This window comes from Belonocnema kinseyi, chromosome 10, assembly GCF_010883055.1.
Source record: "Belonocnema kinseyi isolate 2016_QV_RU_SX_M_011 chromosome 10, B_treatae_v1, whole genome shotgun sequence".
In the NCBI taxonomy this organism is placed as follows: domain Eukaryota; kingdom Metazoa; phylum Arthropoda; class Insecta; order Hymenoptera; family Cynipidae; genus Belonocnema; species Belonocnema kinseyi.
In genome coordinates this window covers 58,048,813-58,074,748 of record NC_046666.1, presented here as the reverse complement: position 1 = coordinate 58,074,748, position 25,936 = coordinate 58,048,813, and the positions used below count along the sequence as shown (strand labels likewise).

Here is a 25,936-nt window from a genome sequence, read left to right as displayed (position 1 = left end):
TTAGTTATAAAAAAATACAAAACTTTCGAAAACATGTACTATGAAACGTTCTTTCAGTAAAAAATATCGTTATGTTTGTGAAATTTAGAACTATTTATAAAAAATATGTATAAAAAAGCTATATTTCATATATTAAATTGAAATTTTCGCAAAACTTGGACCCGAACAGATCATGCACTCTGGTGAGTAGTACGCTCCCTCGTTCTTGTAGATCTTAAAAGTTGAGATTTCTGAAAATTTTTGCAAATACAAAATAAAAAGGTAAACAGGAAAGTTGATGGTTCTGAAATTGGCAAAATCCGAAGTATTTTTCCTTGACTTTATCGATATGTCTCTCATAATATATTACAATAAACTTATTGTTTTTAAAAATTATTTTCTATAACAAAAACTATTAGATACATGTGAAACGTTAAGCCTAGTCAAATAGTTCTCAATAGGTACCAATAAAGTCTGCTTCTACGCAACGTAATATTTTATACAAACTATGAAACGTATCACTATATGATTTTTGGGAATACGTATCACTTCCAACTTTTGTTAGATTATACTCGCAATGAGTAAAGAATTTCAAAAGTGATAAACATAGAATGTACATTTTCACAAACGATACTCGTTCAATTGTTTGAATTTATTTCTTAACTCTTATCTCGTCAAACGGAAATAAATTATATTCATACAATTCAAACTATCGAGGGTATTTTTTGCAAAATTATTTCATTCTAGATATAATATTTATAACTTTGAATCTATAAGGAAGATTTTCACTTTTTTTCATATATGTATATATATTTTTTAACTACGAGCTGAACTCTAAAAATTAAAAATTCGAATATTAACTCCAAATATACACATTAATAGTGAAAAGGAGTAAGGCTTGTAGTCAAGAAAAATCATATAAAAACCATCCTCATAGAGCTTTTAAAAAAACTAATTTGTTATTTATCTATAAAATCTATCTATTCTCAGAAACAAAAAATCACAATCCGCGAGGAAATGTGATCATTAAAGAAGTGATATATATTCGACGATTATAACTAAATATTTAGAAATTCAAAGGCATCTTCGAAAGGAATTCATCAGCATGCTCTCTCTCATATAAAAAAAGTGATAAAAAATTAGACGCGTGTCGTTACATTTTCAAAATCGGCTCCAGTCAGGTGTGATTTTTTTTTTCAAATCAGATTTCCTTGCCAAAAATCATATTTTCGATCTAAATTTGTGCGCAAAAGTTACATGTCACCTGCCTGACTCAAGCCAAGAGTTTTCTTCATCGAGACACGTCTAATTAAATTCTATAATCCCGATGAAATCCCACAGAACTGAATTCTGTCAATCTGAGATCTACGCATTGAAATAAATATTCAAGATCTACTATTGATACTCGTAGCAACGTTATAAATTAGTATTCAGTTTGAGAAAACAATTTTTCTCGCCTTCTGTGCTTTATAAGAAAAAGAAAAACCTATACGTATCCCGTCTGTGCTTACGATTAAATAAGTAAATATGCATTATCTCGATCCTTTCCGCGACTGGTTTGGCTTTTCGATAAAAAAATAATTACGCTTAGAGCTGTGGATTTTCAAACTTCGGTCCTTTGGTTACAACTATATCCGCATAAGAATATTCTTGATTTAGTTCCAACACTTGGAACTTCTTTAGGACTAAGAGTGTGTAGAATTTCTGCGCAGCCTGTTAACATAAAAAAACAAGGATTATTAATGATATATTAATTTACTTATTGCAGGTTGAGGGGCCATTTAAAACATATGTTACATTTCCGGGAGGGGGGGGGGGCAGAATGCGACATCATACATGTAATAGTAACATTAGTTATTCCCCTCTTTTTCCATTTTTAAAGGAACATCTCCAGGGTGGCCACTTTTTTTTTTAATTTTTGTCTCCTGGCTTTCTCCCGGTGAATATTCGTGAAAATGCCAAGGAACTTGAAAAAAGATTTCTAATTCTTTGACCATTTTATCAAGTGATCCACAGGATCCATTTATTGAAAACTTTAAAAATTGATCAAAATCCATTGAACTGACTAAGATTGAGTAAATTTGGAAGAATTCAAGTGATTTAATAAAAATGCAGAAGCATTTAAAAGAACTAAAGCTAAATGAATAAGAATTCAGGATGACTTCGAAAAAACTTCAAATCTTTAAAACCCTACGAAATGCACTAAATATTATAAAATCCCGTTAAATTTTTTGATATTTTTTGGACTCCTGCAAAATTTATTAAAATACATTGAAAGCTTTAAATTATTGACATCCTCGGACTTTTAAATTTGAAGATATTTGAAAAGATTTAAATCTTTTCAAATATCTTAAAACCTTAAGGTCCAATGAAATATTTCTATATTTTACGAAATTCTAGATAATGCATTATCCTAAAATATTTCCCACACTTTTAAATCCCTTGTAATTAATGAAATTAATTATTAGTACCATAATATTTTTCATAAATTCCTAAAATATTTCAAATTAAAAGCTCTTGAAAATGCTTTAAAAGTTTTAAAAAATACCATAAAATCTCAGAAATCCTTTCAAATTATTGAAATCTATTAAAAATTTCTCGGGATCTTTAAAAAATCCTGCAAATTTTCAAAAGAATATAAGAAAACTCAACTACTTGGTTGAAAGTTGAACTATCATGTGTTAAATTGATTTTATTAGTTGAGATCCATTTGTTCTGTTGAAAATTAAGCTGTTTTGTTAAAAATCAGGGGGAGGGCGGGGGCTAAAAATCAATTTATTAAACTGAAAGTTTAACTTAATTACACTTTTGGTTGAAAAAACATCGTTTTTTGTTTCAAATTTAAACTATTCGGTTAAAAATTACCTTTTTTATATTGAAAATGCATCTTTTCGGGTTGAAAATGTAACTTTTTTGTTAAAATTCCGTATGTTTGTAAATTTGTCGTTTTTGGTAGAAAGTGCAATTTTCTTACTTGAAAATTCAACTAATTCGTTGAAAGTTGAAATAGGTTATTAAAAAAGTCACTATATTATTTGAAGATCCTTCTTGTTGGAGAAAATTCAACTATACTGTTAATAATCGTCTTTTTTTTCTGTTAAAAATTGATGGCTTTTATTTTTAAAAATTCAACTATTTTAGTACAAAATTAACTTTTTTCTTGAAAATTCAACTGTTTTATAGAAAATTCGTGTTTTTGGATTCAAAATTCGACTGTTTTGTATACAATTTTATCATTTTTGTTGAAAATTCTATTATTTTTATCGAAAATTCATATTTACATGTAGAAAATATAACTGCTTAGTAGAGAATTCGCTGACTTACTCGAAAATTCAACAATTTGGTTGATTTTTTTTCTTTCATAATGAAAAATCTATCTTTGTCCGAAATTCACCTGTTTGGATAGAGAGTTTATATTTATTGGTTAAATGTGCAACTGTTTGGTTGAAATTTAAAATTTTTTGGTTGAGGAAAAGTATTTTGTAGAAAATTCGTCCTGTTTGGTTAAATTCGACTGTTTTTGTATAATTAATTAAAATATTTTTTTATTGAAATAGCAGCTATTATACTTTTGCTTTATAATTAAACTTTTTGGGTTTAGTTCGACAGTTTTTAATTAAAAATAAAAAACTTTATTTTCTGAAATGTCAACTTTTTCAAAAATTGGAATTAGAATCTGTTTTGATTGAAAATTAAACTACTTTTCTAAAAATGTAATTCTTTTGTTAAAAAATCATCTATTTAAAAAAAGTCAACTGTTTTGTTAAAAATTCTTCTTTTGGGTTGTACAATCTATTGTTTTAGTGAAAAAATAAAGTATTTCGTTGAAAGTTGATGTATTTTGTTGTAAATTTGTCGTTTTTGGTAGAAAATGTAATATTCTTGCTTGGAAAAATTAACTACTTCATCAAAAGTTAAAATATTTTGTTAAAAAAGTTTGATCTTTCTTATTTAAAAATCCGACCATTTAGTTAAAAATTCCTCCACTTTACCTGAAATATTTGATCACAAATGCAACAGTTTGGTCTCAAGTTATTATTTTTTGTTAATGTTTTATTTTAGTCGCATCTGTGACGAAGAAATGTAGGTTAGCAATTTTTCAAAAAAGCGTGACGTATCTTTTGAACAGCCCTTTAAGATTTAAAGTTTTAGAAAAAAAAATGAAATCCTTACCTGTTTGCGGTTATTCTTGTACGCCATTTCAGAGAGCGTTAACCTGTCTTTGGTATCCAGTTTATTCTTTATTACGTGATACATGTGTGCTGCTCTCTTGTTAAGAACTCTCTCTTCAAACTGCTCATAGGTTTCATCCACTTGCTGTTCCTCTTGCTGTAAATTTATAGGAATAATTCAGAAATTAGGGCATAGGAAGTTTCAAGTTATTATCAATTATCGCACACTGAATTGTCGTTAAACGTTCGTAAAAAAAAAATTAGACCTTAATAAATATTAGACATTTAAATGAAAAACATACCGGTCCAACAGAATGAGGAAATTCATAATCCTCTTGATTCCAAGGCGTTGAAGGTCCTCCTCTCTCCGAAACAGCACCAGGCGTGTGTGCTGGAGGATGTTGTTCGTCGTATCCCATGTAAGGAACTTGAGGTTGATGCTGCTAAGAACAAGAAATACATTTCAAAACCGACTCTTCATTGGGGGAAAAAATAAATCGATCTTAATAAGGATCCGAGTGGTTGGACACTAGAATTTTTTGGCATGCAAAGTTGAGATTTCAAAGAATTTCATGAAATTGGAAAAGATTTAAAGTAATTTCAAGCATTTGCCAGGAGTTTAAAAAGGCAATTATTTGAAAGAATACAATAAGTGTAACTTATAAGATTTCAAAAAAAATAAAGAATTTTTAAATATTTAAACTGATTTCAAGTTTTTTTCTCTTTAAATTCAAGGGATTTCAAATAATTTCAAAGCATTAATTCATAAGATTTGGAAGGAATTCAAGGAATTTATAAGAAAAACTGTAATGTATTTCAAAAGTTGGTATGGAATTTCAAGGGGTTGCGAGCGATTTTTAAAGATCACATTCACAAAATTCAAGAGATTTCAAAGTATTTTGAGATTTCAGAATGTTTCATGAACTTTCGAATCATTTTAAATAATATATAAACAATAAAAAACATTTCGAACAATTAAAAAATATTTTAAGGAATCTCAAAAGATGAATTTTCAACTAAACTGTTGAATATTTAACTGAAGTGCTTAAATGTTTACCAAAAAGATGCATTTTTTAACAACAAGATTCAATTGTAGGAGACAAATTTTTAGCCAAATATTTTAATCTTAAACTAGAAAAAAAAGACAATTTTTAACAGAAAATGCAACAGTTACATTTTTAGCAAAAAAATTATTTTCAGCCTAACTGATGAATTTTGAACTAAAATGATAAATCCTCAACTGGAATAGTTAAATTTTAAACCAAAAATTAAATAATTAAGTTTCGAAAATGAATGTTCAACCACAAAAGAAATTTCAACTAAAAAAGATAATTTTTAAACCAAAATTTGAATAATTAAATTTTCGACCAGAAAAAAAATAATTTTTAATTACAATGATGGAATATTCCACTGGAATAGTATTTTCACTTTAAGTTTGAGAAAAAAATAATTTTCAACAAAAAAAGAAACAAATTTTGAATAAAATAGTTAAATTTTCGGTAAAAAATTTATTTTCATCCAAAGAAAAAACAAGTTTTCTATAAAATAGCTCATTTTTGAACAAAAATAATGAATTTTTATTAAAAATGATGAATCTTCAATCAAAAAAATAAGTTTCAACAAAAGTTTATTTTTCAACCAAGCAAATTTATTTCGAATTTAAAAGATTAATTTTCAACTAAAATTATGAATATTCAATTAGAATACTTGAATTTTCAACTACAAAACAAAAGAATTTTTAAACTAGGAGATGAACTTTTAAAGAAAAAAAATCACTTTCTATACACAAAAAACCTATTTTTAACAAAATACGTACATTTTCAACGACATAAAGGAATTTTCAATTTAAAAAGACAAATTTATATTCAAATAGTTAAATTTTGAACTAGAAAAGGTTAATTTACACCTGAAATGCGACGGTTTAATTTTAAGTTGAAAAAATTTACTTTCATCCAAAATGATGAATTATTAACTAAAATTATGAATCTTCAAGTGGAATATTGTTGAATGTTATACTTACTAAAAAGATGAATTTTCAATCAATAATATTAATTATCTACAAAAAGTAAGAATTTTCCACAAATTACAGGAATTTAAAAAAAATGGTTCAATTTTAAAATTAAAAATCTCACTTTTCAATCAAAAATTTGAATTTTCATCCAAAAAAGAAAAAATTTCAACACAAGCTAGAATAGTTAAATTTTCCGTTAAAAATCTAATTCTCAACCCCAAAAATCGGATTTTCAGAAAAATAGTTACATTTCCTACTGGAAAAATTAAACTTTTAATTGAAAAATTGAGTTTGAACAAAGTAGTAAATGCCCAACGAAAAATGTGCAAAAAAAACGTATATTATAATTAAAGTACTTTCTTTTTTTCAAATTTGGAAGAAGCAAATTTTTTAATTGCGACGAATTTTGACTTGGAACACGGATTTTTTAAATTCCTTGCTTCCAAACCCCAGTTTGAATTCTTTGCAAAAATTTCCTTTCCCGAGGTAAATTATATTTCTTTACCGAAACTCCCTGTACTACAATAAAAACAGTAATTATTTTCTCTAAAATGCCCTGCAACTGTAGATAAAGTAGAAATCACTTTTTTCAAATTGGCAAAAATGATTTATTATTTTTTAATTAAATTGCCGGTCAAGGCGCCAGCCTGATAAAAATTTCCTGACAATTACAGGTTTTCTAGGTAGGCGATAGACACCCTGGATATCAGGAATTGAAGAGGAGTACCTACAAAATAAAACCATGCTAATAACTTTTATTCAAACCAACCCTCCTCCCCGCAGCGCCACAAATATGACCCAAAAATAAAATTTTCAAGTATTATTGTTACTTTTTAACAATTTCCATCGTCTTTTTCATACAATTACTAATGGAAAATTGGAGTATTTCCTATAACTTTATAAACAATTTTCAATTGTTCAAACAAATATAAATTATTTAAAACAATATATGTTCCCGAAAAATAACAAAATAATCGTATTTTCTGATTGAAATGTAACTGTTTATACCAGTAAATTTGTCTAAAAACATTATGTAATATTTTAAACAATTATTTATTGTTTATTTTCAAAATTTCTAAAAATTGAACCAGATATTTCCACTTTTTTCAAAATTGGTATCCTATACGACTTTTCGTTGAATAATTACTTAATTTGGATACATTAATCCCAATGTTTAACAACGTTCTATTTGTTTACACTATTTTTATTTGCGTTACAATCTTTCCATTTGTTTAGTTATTGAAAAGGAACTGCTTGAGCAAATAAAGATTGTTTAAACAAATAGAAATTTATTAAACATTAAAAGAAATGTTTCAAAAATATGTAAATATTCAACGAAACGTAGCATAGGATACTAATTTGAAAAGAAAGTTAATATCTTTGGCTCAATGTTCAGAAATTTTGAAAATACACAATAAATAATTGTTTAAATAATCACATTATGTTTTTAGACAAATTTACTTCTACAAACAATGACAAACAATTACATTTCAATCGTAAAATAAGATTATTTTTTACCTTTTTTGGGAATACATAATTGTTTAAATAATTTACATTTGTTTGAACAATTTAAAATTGTTTAAAAATCATGGAAATTGCTAAAAAGTAACAATACTACGTAAAAAATTGGGGTTTTGGGTCATATTTGGGGCGTTGCGGAGAGGGTGGGTTGGAAATAAAAGATATTAACATGGTTTTATTTGGTAGACACTCCTATACTACGGATTTTCTTTCTCCGGAAATGGAAACTTTCTGTAGCTCGAAAAGCGTTTTTTTGAAACACCCTACTGGATATATATCGTTACACTACATTTGTTTGTTGCGATAAGATTAAACAGGATTGTCTAGCGATTCTTGGGAACAAAATTCAAGGTCTTTTCCAGGTTTTCCAGGTCAAGAAATCAAAATTTTCCAGGTCTCAGTAAATAAACAAATTCGTAATGTCTTTGAAATTATTGAAATCTTTGTGAAATATTACAAACCTTAGTGAGAGCTTGAAATTTCGGTGAAATCTTTAGGCATTTTTTAAAGCTTTTGTAAAATCTTTAAAATTCTTGAAGTCGTGAACTCTTTCTTTAATCTTTGTTTGCGAAATCTTTTGTGTTTGTTTTAAATCATTGAAGTCTTTTGAAATCTTCTCAAATGTGTTAAAACCTTTTGAAATCACTTAAAATCTTTGAAATTCTTGAAATCTTTTGAAATCCTTATGAATTCTTTTAAGAAATTGTGAAATTTTTTCTAAGTCTTTTGTATTCGTTTGAAATCACTGGAATATTTGAAATATTTGCGAAATCTTTATAAAATCTGTTGTACTGTATCCTTGTTGAAATCTTTTGAGTCCCTGAAAGCTTTGAAATCTAAGGGAAACTTGGTGAATTTTTTTTAAACCTTTAAAATCTTTGAAATATTTTTGAAATGTTTCTTTAATCTTTGTTCGTTAAATCTTTTGTGTTCATTAGAAAATAATAAAATCTTCTCAAATTTGTTGAAACCTCTTGAAATAATTAAAAATCTTTTAAATGTTTTGAAATCTTTGAAATCTTAAAATCTTGTTGGAATCTTCGAAATTCTTGAAATGTTTTGAAATCCTTAAGAATTATTTTAAATATTTTAGAAATCTTACGTGATCGTTTGAAATCTTGTCAACCAATTTTAAATCGTTTAAAATCTTTAAAATGTTTTGAAATCTTTAAAATCGTTTGAAAGTTTTAAAATCTTTGCGCAATGTTCGAAATCTAAGCTAAATGTTCGAAATCTTTTGAAATGTTTATAAATTCGTTGGAATTATTTACATTTTTACAAATCTTAGTGAAAAGTTTTGATATCTCCTAAAAAATTTTGAAATTGTTTAAAATCTTTGAAATGTTCTGAAGTCTTAGAAATGTGGTTTAATATATCCTTTTACAATCTTTAAACTCTTTTGTAAGTTTTAAAATCTTTGTGAAATATTCGAAATCTTTGTGAAATGTTCCAAATCTTTATGAAATGTTCGAAATCTTTGTGGAATTTTTATGAAAACTTTTTAATCTAGTGTGCAAGCCTTTTTTGCATGTTTGAAATCCTTGAATTCTGTGAAATATTTTGAAATGATTATAAAATCTTTCTTGAATCCTTGTTTGAAAAATCTTTTGTATTCGTGGAATTCATTAAATTATTTGGAATCTTCTAAAATGTTTTAAAACCTCCTGAAGTAGTTTCAAATTTGTGAAATCTGGTGTACTGTACCCTTTTTCAAATCTTTGAAATCCTTTAAAGTTTTAAAATGTTTGCGAAATCTTTATTGAAATCTGGCGTGCGCGCCTTTTTTAAACCATTAACATCCGTGACATCTCCATGAACTGATAAAAAAATATTTAAAATATTTTGAAATGTTTGAAATTTTTAGAAATATTTTGTAACCTTTTGAAATATTTTGCACACTCAAAAAACCGAGTGATCGATCCCTCGAAAAATCCTTTGTATAGCCATGTCTTATTCTAATTCTGAAACTGATTTAACATCGAAATTTTAAACTAATAATTTTTATAATTTCTAAGTTGAACACCTCAACAAAAAGTGTCTTGAAATACCTTTATTTATTCTGTAATAAACAAAAGATCAATTATACCTTGACGAATAAAAAAATGTTCAGCAGCAAGATTTTTTCTAAACCTGATGTTTCTTTCATAATAGGGTAAAAGATTTAAATTACTCTTCGCATTTCTATAAAATTACTATTTTAAAAGAAAAAAAAGAATAATTAAAACTCAAAGTTTTCGCGAAAAACTCAAGATTTCCAGGTTTTCAAGGTCACCAGAAACCCTGATTAAACCCTCGTACGGACCAAGTACCAAAGTAAAAAAAATCGAAAAATACACAAACCCCATCGTATCCCATATTCTCCATCTGTGGCATATGCGACATGTCCTGCATTGGCTGCTGCATTTCTTGTATCGTGTCCGGAATTGGTGGTATTTGATGTTGTACTTGCGGGATTTGATGTGGCACTTGCGGAATTTGATGTGGCACTTGTTCGGGCATTGGCATTTGCATTTGTTGCAGATGATCGAAATCGGTTCCCGGATGCATCGGCGTCTGTGGTATTTGCAAGTGCTGCTCTTCTGGGTGTGGCATCGGCGTCATCGGTGTCATTGGCGGCATCGGTGTCATTGGTTGCATCGCTGGCATCGGTGTCATCGGTTGCATTGATGGCATCGGTGTCATCGGCTGCATTGGTGGCATCGGTGTCATCGGCTGCATCGGTGGCATTTGCGGAGTCGGTGGAGGCGGTTCCTCGGCCGTTCCGAGGAGTTGACTCACATCGCTTGGAGGAATCTGTGGCATCTGGGGGATGTCCATGCCAAGTACAGGTACTTCGGGAACTGGTTCAATTATTCCCGATTGGTCGACCGAACCCATCATGCCGGATATGTCGGGCACTGATGGTTCTTGCGGTAAAGACACGTCGGGAGGCAGAGGCGTTTGTGGCATTGGCGTTTGCGGAATCAAACTTGGCGCTTCCGCCAATTCCGCACCGAGTGACACTTGTCCAAAGTGTGCGACCTGTAAATAAAGTCATTAAATAACGGATATTTTGCATAAATCAAGGACAGAACAAGTTCGTATCGTAATCAAAAGGTCTATCTACCTCTTCATCTAATGGGGCCTTGCGTTTGCGACCCGCTCGTTTTCCGAGAATGCTCTGCTCGAACGCAGCTTCTTCTCCTGCTTCTCTCATCTGCTCCAGAGGCATTGCATCCTCATCAGCGCCGAAGCGTCCAAAGTCTTCATGATCGTAGGATTTACTGGTCAAGTGCCGCTGATAATTCTGATAAAAAGAAAAAAAATTATTATTATAATTCGTCTATACAAATGAGAAAAGGACGAAGAACTTCAGGGTTGCTACACAAGTCCGGTTTCAAAATTCTGTGACCCAGTTTTAACAGATATTAAACAAAATCTACTGATCTATTAATCGCAAACTAATTTACCAACAATTTCTTATACAAGGGTTCATTCATAAAATAAGAGATACGTTGGGGGGAGGGGGCTTCCGAAGTATCTTTCTCCATGTTAACCCTTAAAGGTCCCCATGGGGTCGTTAGTGCCCTGACACTTTATATTGAAATTTACGAACTTCGTTCTTCTTTAGGTTTTTATTTTTTGTTTTCAATGTCTTAAAATTTTTAATCAATGCATATGAAAAGGTCTTTTTAATAATATCAGGTAAAAATATTAATTTTGAAATAAACAAAAAAGAAGGATTTTCAACCAAATAGTTCATTTTTCCACCAGAAAATATATTTTGTACTCAAATAATAAATCGTTCGAAAAATGCCTTTTTTTTAGGAAAGTGGTTCATCTTTGAACCAACCATTATTTACTAATTTTCAACAAAGTAGTTGAATTGTCAACAGAAAATATTAATTTTCTAAACTTTTTAAAATAGCATAATTGTCAAAAATAACAAAATTATTATACATTAAGTCATTGCATTTACAAACAAATTGATCAACTTCCAAACAAAATAGAAGAATTTTGAACCAAAAATGTACTAGTTAAATTTTCAGTTAAAAAGTTAATTTTCAACGAAAAAAAAACGATGTTTCAACAAAGCATTTGAATTTTTAACCAGATATAAATATTCAATGAAAAAGTTACTATTTAAGAAAGTGGTTCAACATTTAACCAAGTATTTGAGTTTTTAACGGCAAAAACGGATTAATTTTTTAACAAAAAATGTTATAGTTCATATTTCAACCAAGAAGATTTTAATTTTTAAACAAAAATATTTGAATTCAACCAAAACTTCAGACTTGAATCTTGAACCAAAACAGATGGATTTTAGACAAAGTATTTCAATTTTCAAGCACAAAAATGATATTAAACAGAAGTGGTTTATCTTTCAATCAAGTATAATTTAATTTTTAACCAAAAAATATGACTTTTCAGCGAAAAATGCAATGTGATGTAATTGTGTGATGTGAAAAATGTAATAATAATTTTTATCAATATAGTTGCATCCTCAACCAAAACAGATTAATTTTTAAGACAAGCCATTGCATTTACAAGCAAATAGTTAAACTTTTAAACAAAAACGACGAATTTTCAAAAAATTATTTGAATTTTCATAACAAAACTTTCTTTTTTTAGAAGACGGTTGAACTTTCAGCAAAAAAGGTAATTTTAAACGAAGAAACATCAATTTTCAAGAACGAAAAATTACTTTTCTAATAAAAAAGATAATTCTTGACGAAAAATGTAATAATTGATACTTCAACCAAGAAATATTTTATTTTAAAATAAAACTTTAAAATTCAACCTAAAAGACGTATTTTCAACAAAAAAATGGACTAGTTAAATTTTTAGTTAAAAGAATTAATTACCAAGCAAAAAAGATTAATTTTTCACGACAAATGTAAGAGTTGATATTTAAACCAATTTTTTATTTTTTTATTTTGAAAACAAAAACAGTTAAATTCAAACAAAAACTAGGAATTTTCAAAGAAAAATGTAATAGTTATTATTTCAACCAGAAAAGCAGATTTTTCATCAAAATAGTGGAATTCTCAATCAAAACAAATTAATTTTCAACAAAGTTGTTAAACTTTCAAACAAAAAGTTTTAGAATAGTTGAATTATAACAAATAAATCAATATTTTTGGACTAAACCATTGCATTCACAAACGAACATTTATACTTTGAAACAAGAGACGCATTTTCAAAACGAAAAATTTATTTTCGTAGAAAACAATTGAATTTTTGACAAAAAAAAACTTTTTAATCAAATAGTTGAATTTTCTACATACAAAAAAAATAGTTAAATTTTCAACGAAGTAGTAATTTTTAAGCAAAATACATCAATTTCGAACCAAATATATAATATTTAGAAACTTTTTAAATTTTTGTAAAATATTTGACATCCTTAAAACCTTTTGAAATCATTGGCATCTTCTCAAATTTGTGTTAACCTTTTTAATTAGTTCAACATCTTGGCAATAATTTCAAAACCTTTCGTATTAGTTTCAAATCACTGAAATATTTGAAATCTGGTTTAATGTAGCTTTTTTGAAATATTTAGAATTCTTGCATTCATTTGAAATTATTAAAATATCTTTAATCAGTGTAAAATCTTTCGAAATCTTAGTACATTTTTGTGAAATCTTTGTCATATCTTTTGAACATTTTCTTAAATCTTTGTTTTGAAATCTTTAAAATATTTTTAAACCTTTTGAACTCTTCAGTACTGTTTTGTAATCTGCTGTGCACTCAAAAACCGAGTGGCGAAATCCATGGAAAAACCGTTATATCGCCAGGACTCGTTCTAATTCAGAAATTTAATTAAAATCGAAATTTTCCTTCAATAATTTTTATAATTAGTAAGTTGAATATCACAAGAAAATAATCATTGCAATCTATAAAATAATTTGTAAAATCTACAAAAAATGCCTAGAAATCTAGTTATTGATTCTGTAATGAGTTAAGGATCAATTATATCTTGATAAATAAAAAACGTTTTCGTAGAAACATTTATTCTAAACGAGATGTTTCTTTCATAAGAATAAAAGATTTAAATTACCTTTTGTATTTGAACCAAATAACACTTTTAAAAGAAGAGAAAAATTTAATTCAAGGTACTCGTGAAAAATTCAAGAAGATTATCAGGTAAAACTAATTTTCCAAAAATTTCATGACTTTTCCAGGTCTTGTAGCAACTCTGAACTTGATTTTTAGTTGCACGAACCTTGAATAATACTCGTGCAGGTATCGGCCTTCCTGGAAGAGCGAAAAGTTTTTCGACACCTCCGGTTTCCTTCCAATGCATTAATCTCTTCGTGGGAGGTGCGAGATCTAAAGTCGTGACGATATCACTTGTGTCTGAAAGCTGGGCCTTCATCTCCTCACCCGAGATGTTCTTAACTTCGTCTACGATCAGCTTTCGCTTGCGTTTTGCTTTCGTGAATCCTGAAACGACAGAGATCGGTTTTAAGAAAGATTACAGAAATCCCAGGTTCCAATATTTTATAAGAAAAAACCTAAAAAAAAAAAAAAATGAAGATTAGGTCTCACCTTTGAGAGCAGAGGCATCGACAGGGGCGAGAGCAAAGCTCTCCTCCTCGTCGTGGAGTAATGTGGTTTGCTCCTGGATAGGCGGAGGAAGATCTTCAATCGCATCCATTGCAAGGTCACCGTGGATAGAGGGAGGTGCAGGAGTAAAACGTCGACTAGCAACACTTGCCCTACCTCCTCCGAGATCGTCGGCTCCTATCGCTGGAGTTGCTGTCCTTGAACCGTCGCTGCTGCTCAAGAAAATGCAATTTTCATCATTTTAAACGTATTATCTGTATTTTACTATCATGAACTTTAACGTATTTAAATACATAGGTTACATTATCGAATAGTTGGTACCAACCTTTATTTCATGGACACATTTTTTTATCGAAAATTTAACTATTGGAACATGAAATTAAAGTAAATTCGAAGCGATTTGTTAAAAGAAAGCATTTAAATTATTGTTAATTGCATTATTATAACGAGTCAAATATGGGTCTAGTAAAAATTTGAATTTGTCGTATTGAACTTACCATTAAAGTGTTTTTAGACATTCTTGCTGGGAAAAAGGGTATATATACGAAAAATTTTAATCTTTTTTAATAAAATGGAAGATATTTTGTGAATTTATTTCATCAATATAACCAATTATAAAAATTACATTTGTAGTTTTTTTTTTAATGTTGGAAAAGAGGTCGGGTGCTTTACAATTTGAAATGACTCTTTCTTTTTAACAAATTTAGCAATTCTTTCTTTTTTTTTGTAAATAAAATGGTTTATAAGAACAAAAAAAATGCCGGGAGTTGTAAAAAGACTTAAACGGTAAGTTAAATACGGCAAAATCAAATTTTTGGTAGACCCATATTTGACATGTAATAATAATGCAATTAAAAATAATTTTAGTGCTTTTTTTAAACAAATCGCTTCGAAATTACGTCAATGTCATGTGCCAATAGTTTGATTTTGGAAAAAAAATTCCAGGAAATAAAGGGGAGTACCAGCTATTCCACAATTTAACCAGATACATATATAGGCCTCGGATTCACTTCAGAGATCAAAAAGTGTAAATATTGTCACAATTAAAAAAAAATAGCGTCATAAAATTTTGCACATAAATAAACTTATGTGCTGCCCGAAATAAAAAAGTGTGAAATGGAAAATTAACTTTATTTTTAGGCAAAATTGAGAGTTTTCTAACCTAATATTTTAAAATTGAAAATGATTTTCCATTTTGATTAAGAATGTTATTCTTTATTCTATAAATTATTAATATTCCTATTTAGTTATCGCAGGCTTCCGACTATTCTCCTCTTTGTCTCGTTTCTCCACTTAAATTCAATGAATTTGTTAAGTTATATTTTTTGATTACAATTTCGTTTATTTTGATTGAAAATTCAACAATTTAATTTTTTTCTTCCTTGAATTAAAAAAAAATTAAACTATTTTTGAAACATTTATCGGTTTCGCTCAAAAATTCATTTCTGTCTGTAGCAACTTTACCTATTTTAGTTAAAAACGCAACTGCCTGAATAAAAATTATTCTTTTTCATTTAAAAATGAACATTTTGGTTACAAATTGAACAATTTCATTAAAAATTTTCGTATATTGTTGAAAATTCGTCTTTCCTGGTAAAATATCAATTTTTTTTGTTAAAAATGTAACAACTTCATTGCAAATTAATCCACTGTAGTTTAGGATTCAAGTATTTTGTTGAAAATCGATTTTAGATGAAAAATACGACTCAACAAAAAATGAAAACCTTTTCTTGTTTAGAAGTTCAACTATTACATTTTTAGTTACAAATTAGTTTCGTTTGGTAAGAAATTATTTTTTTAAAGCGAAAATTTAACTATTTTGTTGAAAATTCAACCACCTGGTTGAAGTTTAACTTTTTTGTTAACCATTCATATTCTTGGGTTGAAAATTCAAAATATTTTTTAGGAAATTCATCTTCTAGACTTGTTCACTTATTTGGTACAAAATGAAACAGTACTTTTGACTTTGAAATGCAACTATACAGCACAAAATTCAACTGTTTGGCTGATTTTTGATGTTAAAGATTAATATTTTTTAATTTAAAACATTCAACGATGTAGTCACAAAATTTAAAAAACAAAAAAAAAAGAAAACATTAAAAAAAATCTAGACTCACATTTATTGTTCAAACTTTTTAGTCGAAAATGTATGTGATTTGTGGAAAACTCGTCTTTTTGTTACAAAAATTAATCATCTTAGTTGAAAATTCAAGTATTTGGTTGAAAATCTTTGTATTTTATTGGAAATTGAACTACTTGGTAAAAAATATATGCACTTTATTAAGAATCCATATTTTTGATAGAAAACTCAACTATTTGTTTGAAAATTCAACTGTTTTGTGAAAAGCTCATTTTTTCAGTTAAAAAAAAAACAACTATATTATTGAAAATTAATATGTATTGATTGAAGATTGAATTATGTTGTTGGAAATTCATCCTTTATGATTCAATCCAATTGTTTTTGATGTAAAATTAAATCTTTGCAGGGTTAAAATATTAATTATTTAAATATACAAAAAATGCACAGAAAAGTAAAGAAATATTGACATTAGCAGACAATTGTAAGAAAATAGTGTCTCAGGTTGGCGATTCGGCGGACGAATTCAAATTCCCGGTCAATTCCTGGTCAAGTTTTTCAATTTTCCCGCACAACTAAAAATAATATTTATATTTGTCGCAAAACCAAAACATTTAGTTTAAATCACGACGTTCATTCTAATCATCCTTTTACACAGCAGGGCAAAAAATTACAAAATTAATTAATTTTCATCTAAAATGATGAATATTTAACTGAAATACTTGAATTTTTAATCAAAAAGATGGATTTTTAAATGAAAAGATTAATTTTCAAACAAAAAGAATTATTTTCTACCGAAAAATTCATGACTTTAAACGAAATAGTTGAGCTTTCAAAGAAGGAGACACATTTTCAACGGAGTAGTTAAATTTCGAACAGAGAATAAAAAATACATTTTCAACAGAAAATGGAATAGTTACATTTTTAGTAAAAAAATTAATTTTCATCTTAAAACTGATGCATTTTTAACTAAAATGATAAATTATCAACTGAAATAGTCGAATTTTAAACAAAAAAATGAGTTTTAACTATAACAATGAATCTTCAATGGAAATAGTTGAACTTTCAACGAAAAAAAATAATATATAAACTTAACTGAAAAAGATAAGTTGTCCACCAAAATTTAAATCATTACGTTTTAAGTTGAGAAAATCGATGTTGAGTTAAAAAAGACGAATTTTTAACTAAAAAATATAATTTTTTAATCAAAAATTAAATAATTAAATTTACAGTAAAAAAATGAATGTTCAACAAAAAAAATTAATTTTCAACTAAAATGATGTAATATTCAACTGGAATACTTGAATTTTCAAACAAAAGGAAGAATGTTCAAACAATGAGGTTAATATTCAAAGAAAAAAATCATTTTCTATAAAAAAAGTAGTTAAAACAAAAAATCAAAATACATGAAATTTCAACGAATTAAATTAATTTTCAATTAAAAGACAAATTTACATCCAACTATAATAATTGATTTTCGAACCTACCATAAAGATATATTTTCATGAAATAAGATTAATTAAAAAAGACGAATTTTCAACAAATGACATTAAAAATCTCATTCTTAACAATCAGAAAAATAGTTCAATTTTCTAGTGGAATAATCAAAATTTCCACTGCAATAGTTAGATTTTTAGTTGAAAATTTGATTTTCAACAAAGTAGTTACACTTTTAAAAAGAGATGAATTTTCATTTAAAATGATGAATCTTCGAGCAAATAAATTAATTGTTAACAAACGACTTTAGCTTTCAACCGCAAGCAGTTGGATTTTAAAGAATCTTTACAGCCTACTTGAAGTACTTTCTTTTTATCAAATTTGAAAGAAGGAACTTTTAAATTTATTCTAAATCCCAGCTTTTATTTTTTTTTAAAATTCCCCTTCCATATAAAAATATTCCCTGTTTCAAGCGAAATTACATTTCTTTACCGAAACTACATGCCCTAAAATAAAAACAATAATTATTTTCACTCATATGCCCTGCAACTGTAGATAAAGTAGAAGTTACTTTTTTAAATTGACCGAAATTATGAAAATAATGTAAAATTTAATTTTGAAGTAAACTCCGTTTGTTTTTTTAAATTCAATTCCCGGTCAAGTCGCCACAAAACTAAAGACAGTCTTTAGTTTTTTTTGTTTTAAATAGTAGCAAAATCGTGCCATCGCCCAAAAAAATGTGAATAGTGTGACAAATTCAAGGCCTAGTACATAGAACATTTTCCCCATTCGAACCAACTTAGAGATCAAAAATTAAAAATGCAAAAAGTACCTCATTCCTCCCATTGGGGAAGGAGGTCCTGCAAAGTGATCACCCATGTCGTCGTCTGAATCGTCGTGAATCGAAGGAGGTGGTGGTGCACCTGCTGCCGCATCCTGTTGTTCCGCGATCGAACTAACTTCAGGTACTGGTACGTCTCCCATCGGCGCTTCATCGAATAAACCGCCCTCGAACAATCCACCAGCTGTAAGAAATTTAAAAAAATAAATCAATTTTCCAAACATTCTTGCCTTGGAAAGGAAATAAAATGAGACATACATATTATATCTTGACCAAGGTGGCCACCGAATCCATCGTCTCTGATTGGAGTGTCGATATCCATCGGCTGAGCCGTCGATGAAGTTCCAGGTACAGGCTCTTTTTCTTTTTGCTCCAGACTAGGTTCCATGCCCGGTTCACTGAACAACATGTGGCCCTGAGAGAGAAGAGCATTAGTCAAATCCAAGCACTTATTCAGGGTTTCTACTCAAATCCTGGAAGAAAATTCCCTGACAATTCCAGGTTATTTTCTCGGTATCTTAAGTTTTTCCAGATATTATTTTTCAAAGTATTTTGCATTTTTTTAAATAATGAACTTGGACTATGTATACAGTTTTGCAAATTTATGATAAATAATGGGTTTTTTCTTCTTCAATTTTTAATGTACCTGAAGTTCAGACCGTTCAAATGCACGAAACATTTTTTCCCATTTTCATTTGATCAAAAATATTGTCCAACCACAATTAAAATAATACATTCGAAGTTTATTTTGTAATCTGTTTTTTACAATATAAATTGAATCAATATTTTAGCACTATTGCTTGTTTACAAAGCCGCCAATAAAAATTTCGTTCATTTGAAGGTTCAGCACTTCAGGTATTTCATTTTGTAAGGATTGAATTAATATTTTTTATTCAGGAAGCGCTGATAACTTATATTGCAAAATATTCTTAAATATATACGCACCATAGATTAATTAAATAATTACGTAATATTGAAAACATTTCTTGAAGTTGACTCTAAAGCACCCAATAGTTGAATTTCAACTAAAAAATATCAATTTTCCACCAAATGATTGAATTTTGAAATGAAAAAGATCAGTTTAAAAAAATAGAATAGTTAAATTTGAAATTAAAATACTTATTTTTCCACCAGAAAAAAGCAAATTTTCAATCAAACTGATAAATTTTCAATTCAAATTTTAAAGTTTCAACTGCAATGAATACATTTTAAGCCAAAGTTTATGTTAACAAAAGTGTTTAACTTTTAACCAAGTAGTTTTATTTTCAACGAAATAAAGATGAATTTTCAAAGAAGATTAAATTTTTTTACCAAAAAAGACGATTTTTCAACAAAATACATACATTTTTAAGGAAATAGTTGAACTTTTGACTAAAAAAGAAAAAATTTCAACCAAATAGTTGAATTTAAAATTTAAAAAGATCCGTTTGTAACCATGAATGGCTGTGTTAAATTTTCAGTTAAAAGAAAAAATAAGGTTAAAAAAAACAAAAAACAATTCTCAAGAAAATAGTTAAATTTTCAGTGAGAGTGACAAATTTTCATTATTTTCAACAATATAATACATGATTTTTCTAACTAATAAGTTGCATTTTCAAATAAAAATACAAATTTTCAACCAAATAGTCATATTTGAAAAAAAATTCATTTAAAAACTGAATAACTACATTTTCAGCTTAAAAAAATCATTTTTAATGAAACTGATGAATTTTTCACTAAACTGATGAGTCGTCATCTGAAACAGTTGAATTTTGAACGGAAAAATTTCAAATTTTAACTAAAAATTGAATCGTTATAATTTTTGGTTATTAGTTACATTTTCAAACAAAGTGATGAGTTTTCAAATAAAATTATTAATCTTTAACTGGAATAGTTGAATTTTAAACGAAAAAGACGATTTTTAAGTAAAAAATATCAGTTTCCAAACAAAAATTGAATAATTACATTTTCAGTTACAAAATAATGATAAAAAAAATCTCAACAAAATAGTTAAAGTTTCAACGGTAATAATTAAATTCACAGTACAAGAATGAACTTTTAGATAAGGAGAAGACGAATTTTAAACAAAACAGCTCAGTTTCCAAACAAATAGATGAATTTTCAATTCAAGTGAATCTTCACAGAATATTTTTTAACAAAATGGTTTAATTTTTAACCAACTAATAAAATTTTCATTAAAAAAAAAGATGAATTCTGAACAAAAAATGTGATAGTTGATATTTCAATTAAAGAAGAGTTTAATTTTTAATCAAAAACAGTTTAATTTGACAAAACAAAAAAAAATTTCAAAATTAGTTGAATTTTTAACTATGAAGATTTTTTCTGCCAATAAGAGAGAAAATATTGCCAAAAAAGTGGTAAAGTTCTACAAAAATATATGAAGGTTGAACGACATACTTTAATTTTCAACTCAAAATGAGAAATATGTAACCAAAAATAAAATAACCAAATTTTCGGTTAGACAAATTAATTTCAAACATAAAAATACGAGTTTTCGACAAAATAGTTAATTACAGTAATATAAAGCTACATTTACAAATTAATTATTGCTATTAAATTTTATATTGTCATGTAAAAAAATAAATAAAAAATAAGCACGCTCGCGAAAACATTCCCTCACTTAGAAAAATATCCCCGAGATTTTCAAGTACAGGCATCACAGTCCCTATAGGCTAAAATACAGACACCAAATCCATTGATTTCCGTAAAACTCGAATTAATTTAGAGAAATTTAAGATTAAAGAGAAAAATTCGATGAAATTCAGAAAAATTGAAGGTGAGGTTAATAGACTTCAGGATATAAAAATTGGTTGGTAATTCCAGGTTGAGTAGATACCCTGTTATTTCGCTGTTTCTATATTAACCCTCAATCGGTACACTAGTGCGAATTCGCACCCGAAGTTTTGTCATTTTATTAGGATTTACGCAAACACAGCTGCAGCGGATTATCCCTACATATATTAAATATATATGTTAAATGTGTGTGATGTATGCTAGTTGTTTATTATATGTTCAATATATTAAATAATTAATATTAACATTGCAAACAAACCAATTCGCACCAGTGTATCGTTTACGTATCTGGGTTGGAGTACACCGTTTGAGGGTTAAATATTAAAAGAAGAGAAGTGCAAATACTTGATCAAGGGTAGGTTCCATGCTTCCAGCATGTCGAAGTAACTCCGGAGGTTCGGCGTCGAAACTCATGTCACCAAATCCTTGATCGTGAGTAACCAACGAGAGACTACCATAATCCTCCCTCATGGTAATCTCTTCAGCTCTTGACTGATTTAAACTGAATTGAGCCTCTATGTCGACATCTCTATAAAACGAACTAATTTTTTATTTCAAAACAATGAACTCGCTTAGTTGCTTCGAATCTTCTTTTTGCTTATTTTTTTTATGTAACAGGGAAAAGTTAACTTACTTTAATTCAGGCATGGCAGTGTCGAAATCGTGGAAAACTTCCGGAAGAGTGATTGCGGTGACTGCAGCCTCTCGGTGTTCTTCTGGTAAATCGACCATTCCTGGTCTGAATGCCATTTTGATTTTAACGAAGGCTTCATTACAGTCGGCCAGCAGGTATTTGGCCTTTCTCGAATAAATTCGCACCACTCCAAGCAACAGGTGACCCGAGGTTCGCAAAGCCATTTTGACCTATTGAAGAGAGAATTTTTGCATTTGGTATCAGAGTCTCTAGAGAAGTTTGAAAACAAAATTGAAAGTCTTTTCCACATAAAGAATTCAAGTTTTTCCCGGCAGAATTGTGTGTACATCAATTATTGAAAAAACATTGATCATAACAGAAAAGGATCTACAATATGGGAAATAGGATCATATTTTTCACGAAAAAGGGGAAAGATTTAACAATTATTTTTAGTTGTAGAATAGAGGAGTGCAGTGGTTTGTTCGAATTTTCACTATAAGTTTAAAAACTCTTGCAACATTAGAATTTTTGAAATAGAAAAAAAATCTAATTGTAAATAAAATTTAAAAAAAGGGTCAATTTTGATTTAAAAAATGGTAACTATATATAAAAAAAATATCACCGGTTTCTACTTAGAAAAATCCAATGTTCTAAGCATGTCTAAATTTGTATTGAAAATTTGAAGAAAAAAAAACGTTCAAAATCCACTCACCGCGATATAAAAAAATCCGAAAAAATCAAATGTTAAAAAAAAAGTTTTTATTTGTTTAAAATCGTTCTAATAACCACGAATGTTTTCTCTTTTGAAAATGCCATCATTAATAATTAAATTTTTTCGATTGACAAATAATCAAACTTCTATGTGGTAAAAGAACTAAACGCTAAAAGAAGAACAATGTTACATAAAAACATATTTCTCTTATTTTAATTCTTTTTTGCAATTATTTTGCATAAATTGATATTCGTGTGTATTTCTTTTTTAAACAGTTTTTAAAACAACATAATTCTTTTTAAGCCTCCTTGTGCAATTTTGTTGCCAAATTAGTTTTTTTAAGTTTATGTTAGTTTAAAAAAAATGTAAATTCGAAAATAATTAAATCATTGTACTCATATAAGCATACATTTTTTCAAGACTTGTCGTATCTACCTTACTATAATTAATATTCTGAATGTAAATTTGAAACTAAATTCTCGAATGCTCCTAAACTAAAGTTTCAAATAGTTTAAAGTTTGCGCGCCTAAAATATTTTACATTTCAAAAAATTTTATTTTGTATACGTTCAACAATTAAAAATTCAAATGGCATAATTTTGAATATTTCACTTTAAATTGTTCAAGATAGAACACTTAAGTTTGCAGTAGTTAAAATTTTAATATTCCATTTTTTGAATATTTAATTTTATACATTTCAATAAAAAAGTGATCACATTCTAATACTTCTTTTTAAAGTGACTATATATTTTGTAACTGTTCTAATTTTATATTGGATACCAAAGTCTATCCCCGATTTTCACATTTTTAGCATTTTTTAAATTGTTTCAGCTTCAAGCGTAACATGAAAAAAATTTATGATAGCTTTTACATTAATTCACTAACTTTGAAGAATTCCCCGCGTAATGATAAAAATTAAATAAAAACTAATTAATTTTCAGTCTTTTCACTGTATCTCAATTTTTCTCGTTTTTCCAATTAAAATCGAACTGAATTAGTTACAAATTTCATTGAATTTATTTACTATATTTCAGTGTCGCATTTTACATGTACCTGAAATTCTGAACGTTCAAATCAACGAAATATTTTTCGATATTTCTATTTTACCGATAAATATTGTTCCAACTGCACTTTAAATTATACATTATAATTATTTTTTAATACTAAATTATTTCCAATTTAAATTAACAAACATTTGAGCACTTTTCCTGGTTTTCAAAGTCATCAGTAAAAAATTTCGTTGGTTTGAACGTTCAGAACTTCAACCAGGTGCATTTTATGACAAAAGGCAAGTTTTCTTTTGAGAATAGGGAAAAAGCGGGATTTGAAAAATGAGAAAACGCAAGTGAGACTATAATTTCTGAAATAACCGTTTGCTACACGTAAAAAATGCATTTTTTATTTACAAAAAAAATGTTTAATGAAAACGTAAGCATAAATAAATTCTTTTTTTTGTAACCAGAATTGTTATTTATAAACAATGTATTTCTGCTATGTTAACAGAAGAAGAAATTAAAAACATAAAATGTGCCGGTTGGCAATAACGGGTTTTTTTTATTTTCAGAAGTAAGTTGTATTTAATTCGTTTTTCAAGAATTTATGTACAAACAAAAAGGAAAAATAAGAAACTTGTACAAATGCATCTTTTAGGTTTTCATGAAAAATATAAGGATAAATAATAAATTTAAGTAAATAAATAGGTCTGGGAATGTTATTAAATTTGTGTCTAAACATAAAATAACGTATTTAACACAACTGATCTCTTTTTTTTTTAATTTCCTCCACTCTTTGACAACTTTTGATAATAAAATTTAGTAGGTTTTTCGTTGCAGAAGAATGTATGAGACATAAATTTAATATTTAACGATCAATTAGACGAATTAAATAGCTCGTATTAAAAATCTTGGAATTGGGTCGGTTAAAATTACAAAATAATACTTCTTATTGAACTGAATAAATATATTAGGAAAGCACTTCCCAAATAAGGAAATTCTTTACAAAAATGAGTGCAATCATGGAAATTAAAGTGATCGAAAACCAAAAAAGGATTATACCATTTTTAACAAATTTTACTGATTAATATTCTTATTTGGCGGGAGAGACAGAGCTATGCAAAGAGTAATAAAACTTGGAAAGAAGCAAAATGAATAATCTCTTACCTTGGGTTGGAGAATTCCATCGACAGATTTCTCAATATTAGTTTCGAAAACATGGGCCTTTGTCAGCTTTTTGTCCCAGTGAGCGGCGAGCCAAATTCGGGCCAGGGGGCCCTTTTTGGCCAACACAAAGTGCGCGTAAAACATTTCTGCGGTTCCTTTTGGTTCTGCGAGAGAAGAATTCACTTCAACATTTTATCCACAAGGCGAAACGTACATACCACAAAGCTACGGAGGTGATAAGTACGGTCCCGATTTTACATAACAAACGTAGAGATTCCAGAGAATTTGAATAAAAAGCAATTAGAAGCACTAAAATAAGGAACAATTCATGAACACATTGAGTTCACAATTAACTGAACACTTTTGCATTTAACACTGCATTTTCGTCAACAATATGTTTATGTCAAAAATTTTGTTGTCATCAGCACTCAAGATGGCGTCATTTCCTAAAATTTTGGCGGTCTGAGAGAAACCGGAGAAAATTCAGATTATTTCTGCAAACCACTCGATTACCTTTCACTAAATTATTTTCCTTAGCCAACAGTTTTTCGATGTATCATTGTTTACCACAAAACTCCGGTTATCTTGAAGAAATTTGACCGAAACAAGAACACGTACACACGATTACTTTATGACCAAACCGCGTCCTCAACTTCAACTGTTTTCCATGGGGGAGGTGTTCCTAAACCAATCGAAAGTATTTACCGCTATTCCACCATCTTAAATCTCATTTGAATTTCGAAAATTTTCTTTTGTTATAAACATTTAAACCGAATGCGAAACTTAAAGTGAGAGTAAATGAAATGTGCAAATTAAAACTGATGTTCGATCGATTAATTAGTTCATTTAATTAGGTTACAATTCAAATCGGACAATTTCTGCCCATCCAATCGAAAAGGCTCTCGCGCCCGCGAATCTCGAACTCATAATTGAGCAAAGTAAAGATTTAAAAATAAAATTATGAAAAAAGAGTGAAATAAAATATAAAATTCGGACTGTAGCTTAATAAAAAGTTGTACTGTAAGGCCGCAAATAATTATTAACACAGAAAAAGA

The 25,936-nt window shown here is 28.2% G+C and overlaps 1 protein-coding gene across 4 annotated transcripts; it reads right to left on the bottom strand.

Moving 5' to 3' along the window:
* Window positions 1-305: 305 nt before the first annotated feature.
* On the bottom strand, window positions 306-25,665 carry LOC117181485 (double-strand-break repair protein rad21 homolog). Of its 4 annotated transcripts, none has more exons than XM_033374188.1 (12): window positions 24,882-25,664; window positions 22,012-22,241; window positions 21,723-21,918; window positions 18,843-18,999; window positions 18,576-18,768; window positions 14,212-14,441; window positions 13,886-14,106; window positions 10,790-10,969; window positions 10,024-10,704; window positions 4,454-4,594; window positions 4,153-4,308; window positions 306-1,692 (listed from the first exon to the last, which is right to left on the bottom strand). In XM_033374188.1, exons 1-12 carry the CDS (start codon window positions 25,023-25,025, stop codon window positions 1,567-1,569), a joined length of 2,655 nt encoding a protein of 884 aa, XP_033230079.1. In that variant the 5' UTR covers window positions 25,026-25,664; the 3' UTR covers window positions 306-1,566. The 4 variants fall into 4 exon arrangements, with proteins under 4 accessions (XP_033230079.1, XP_033230082.1, XP_033230081.1 ...); XM_033374191.1 differs by having other exon boundaries at window positions 4,454-4,591; window positions 21,723-21,906; window positions 24,882-25,663; XM_033374190.1 differs by having other exon boundaries at window positions 1,567-1,692; window positions 21,723-21,906; window positions 24,882-25,665.
* Between the last annotated feature and the right edge of the window lie 271 nt (window positions 25,666-25,936).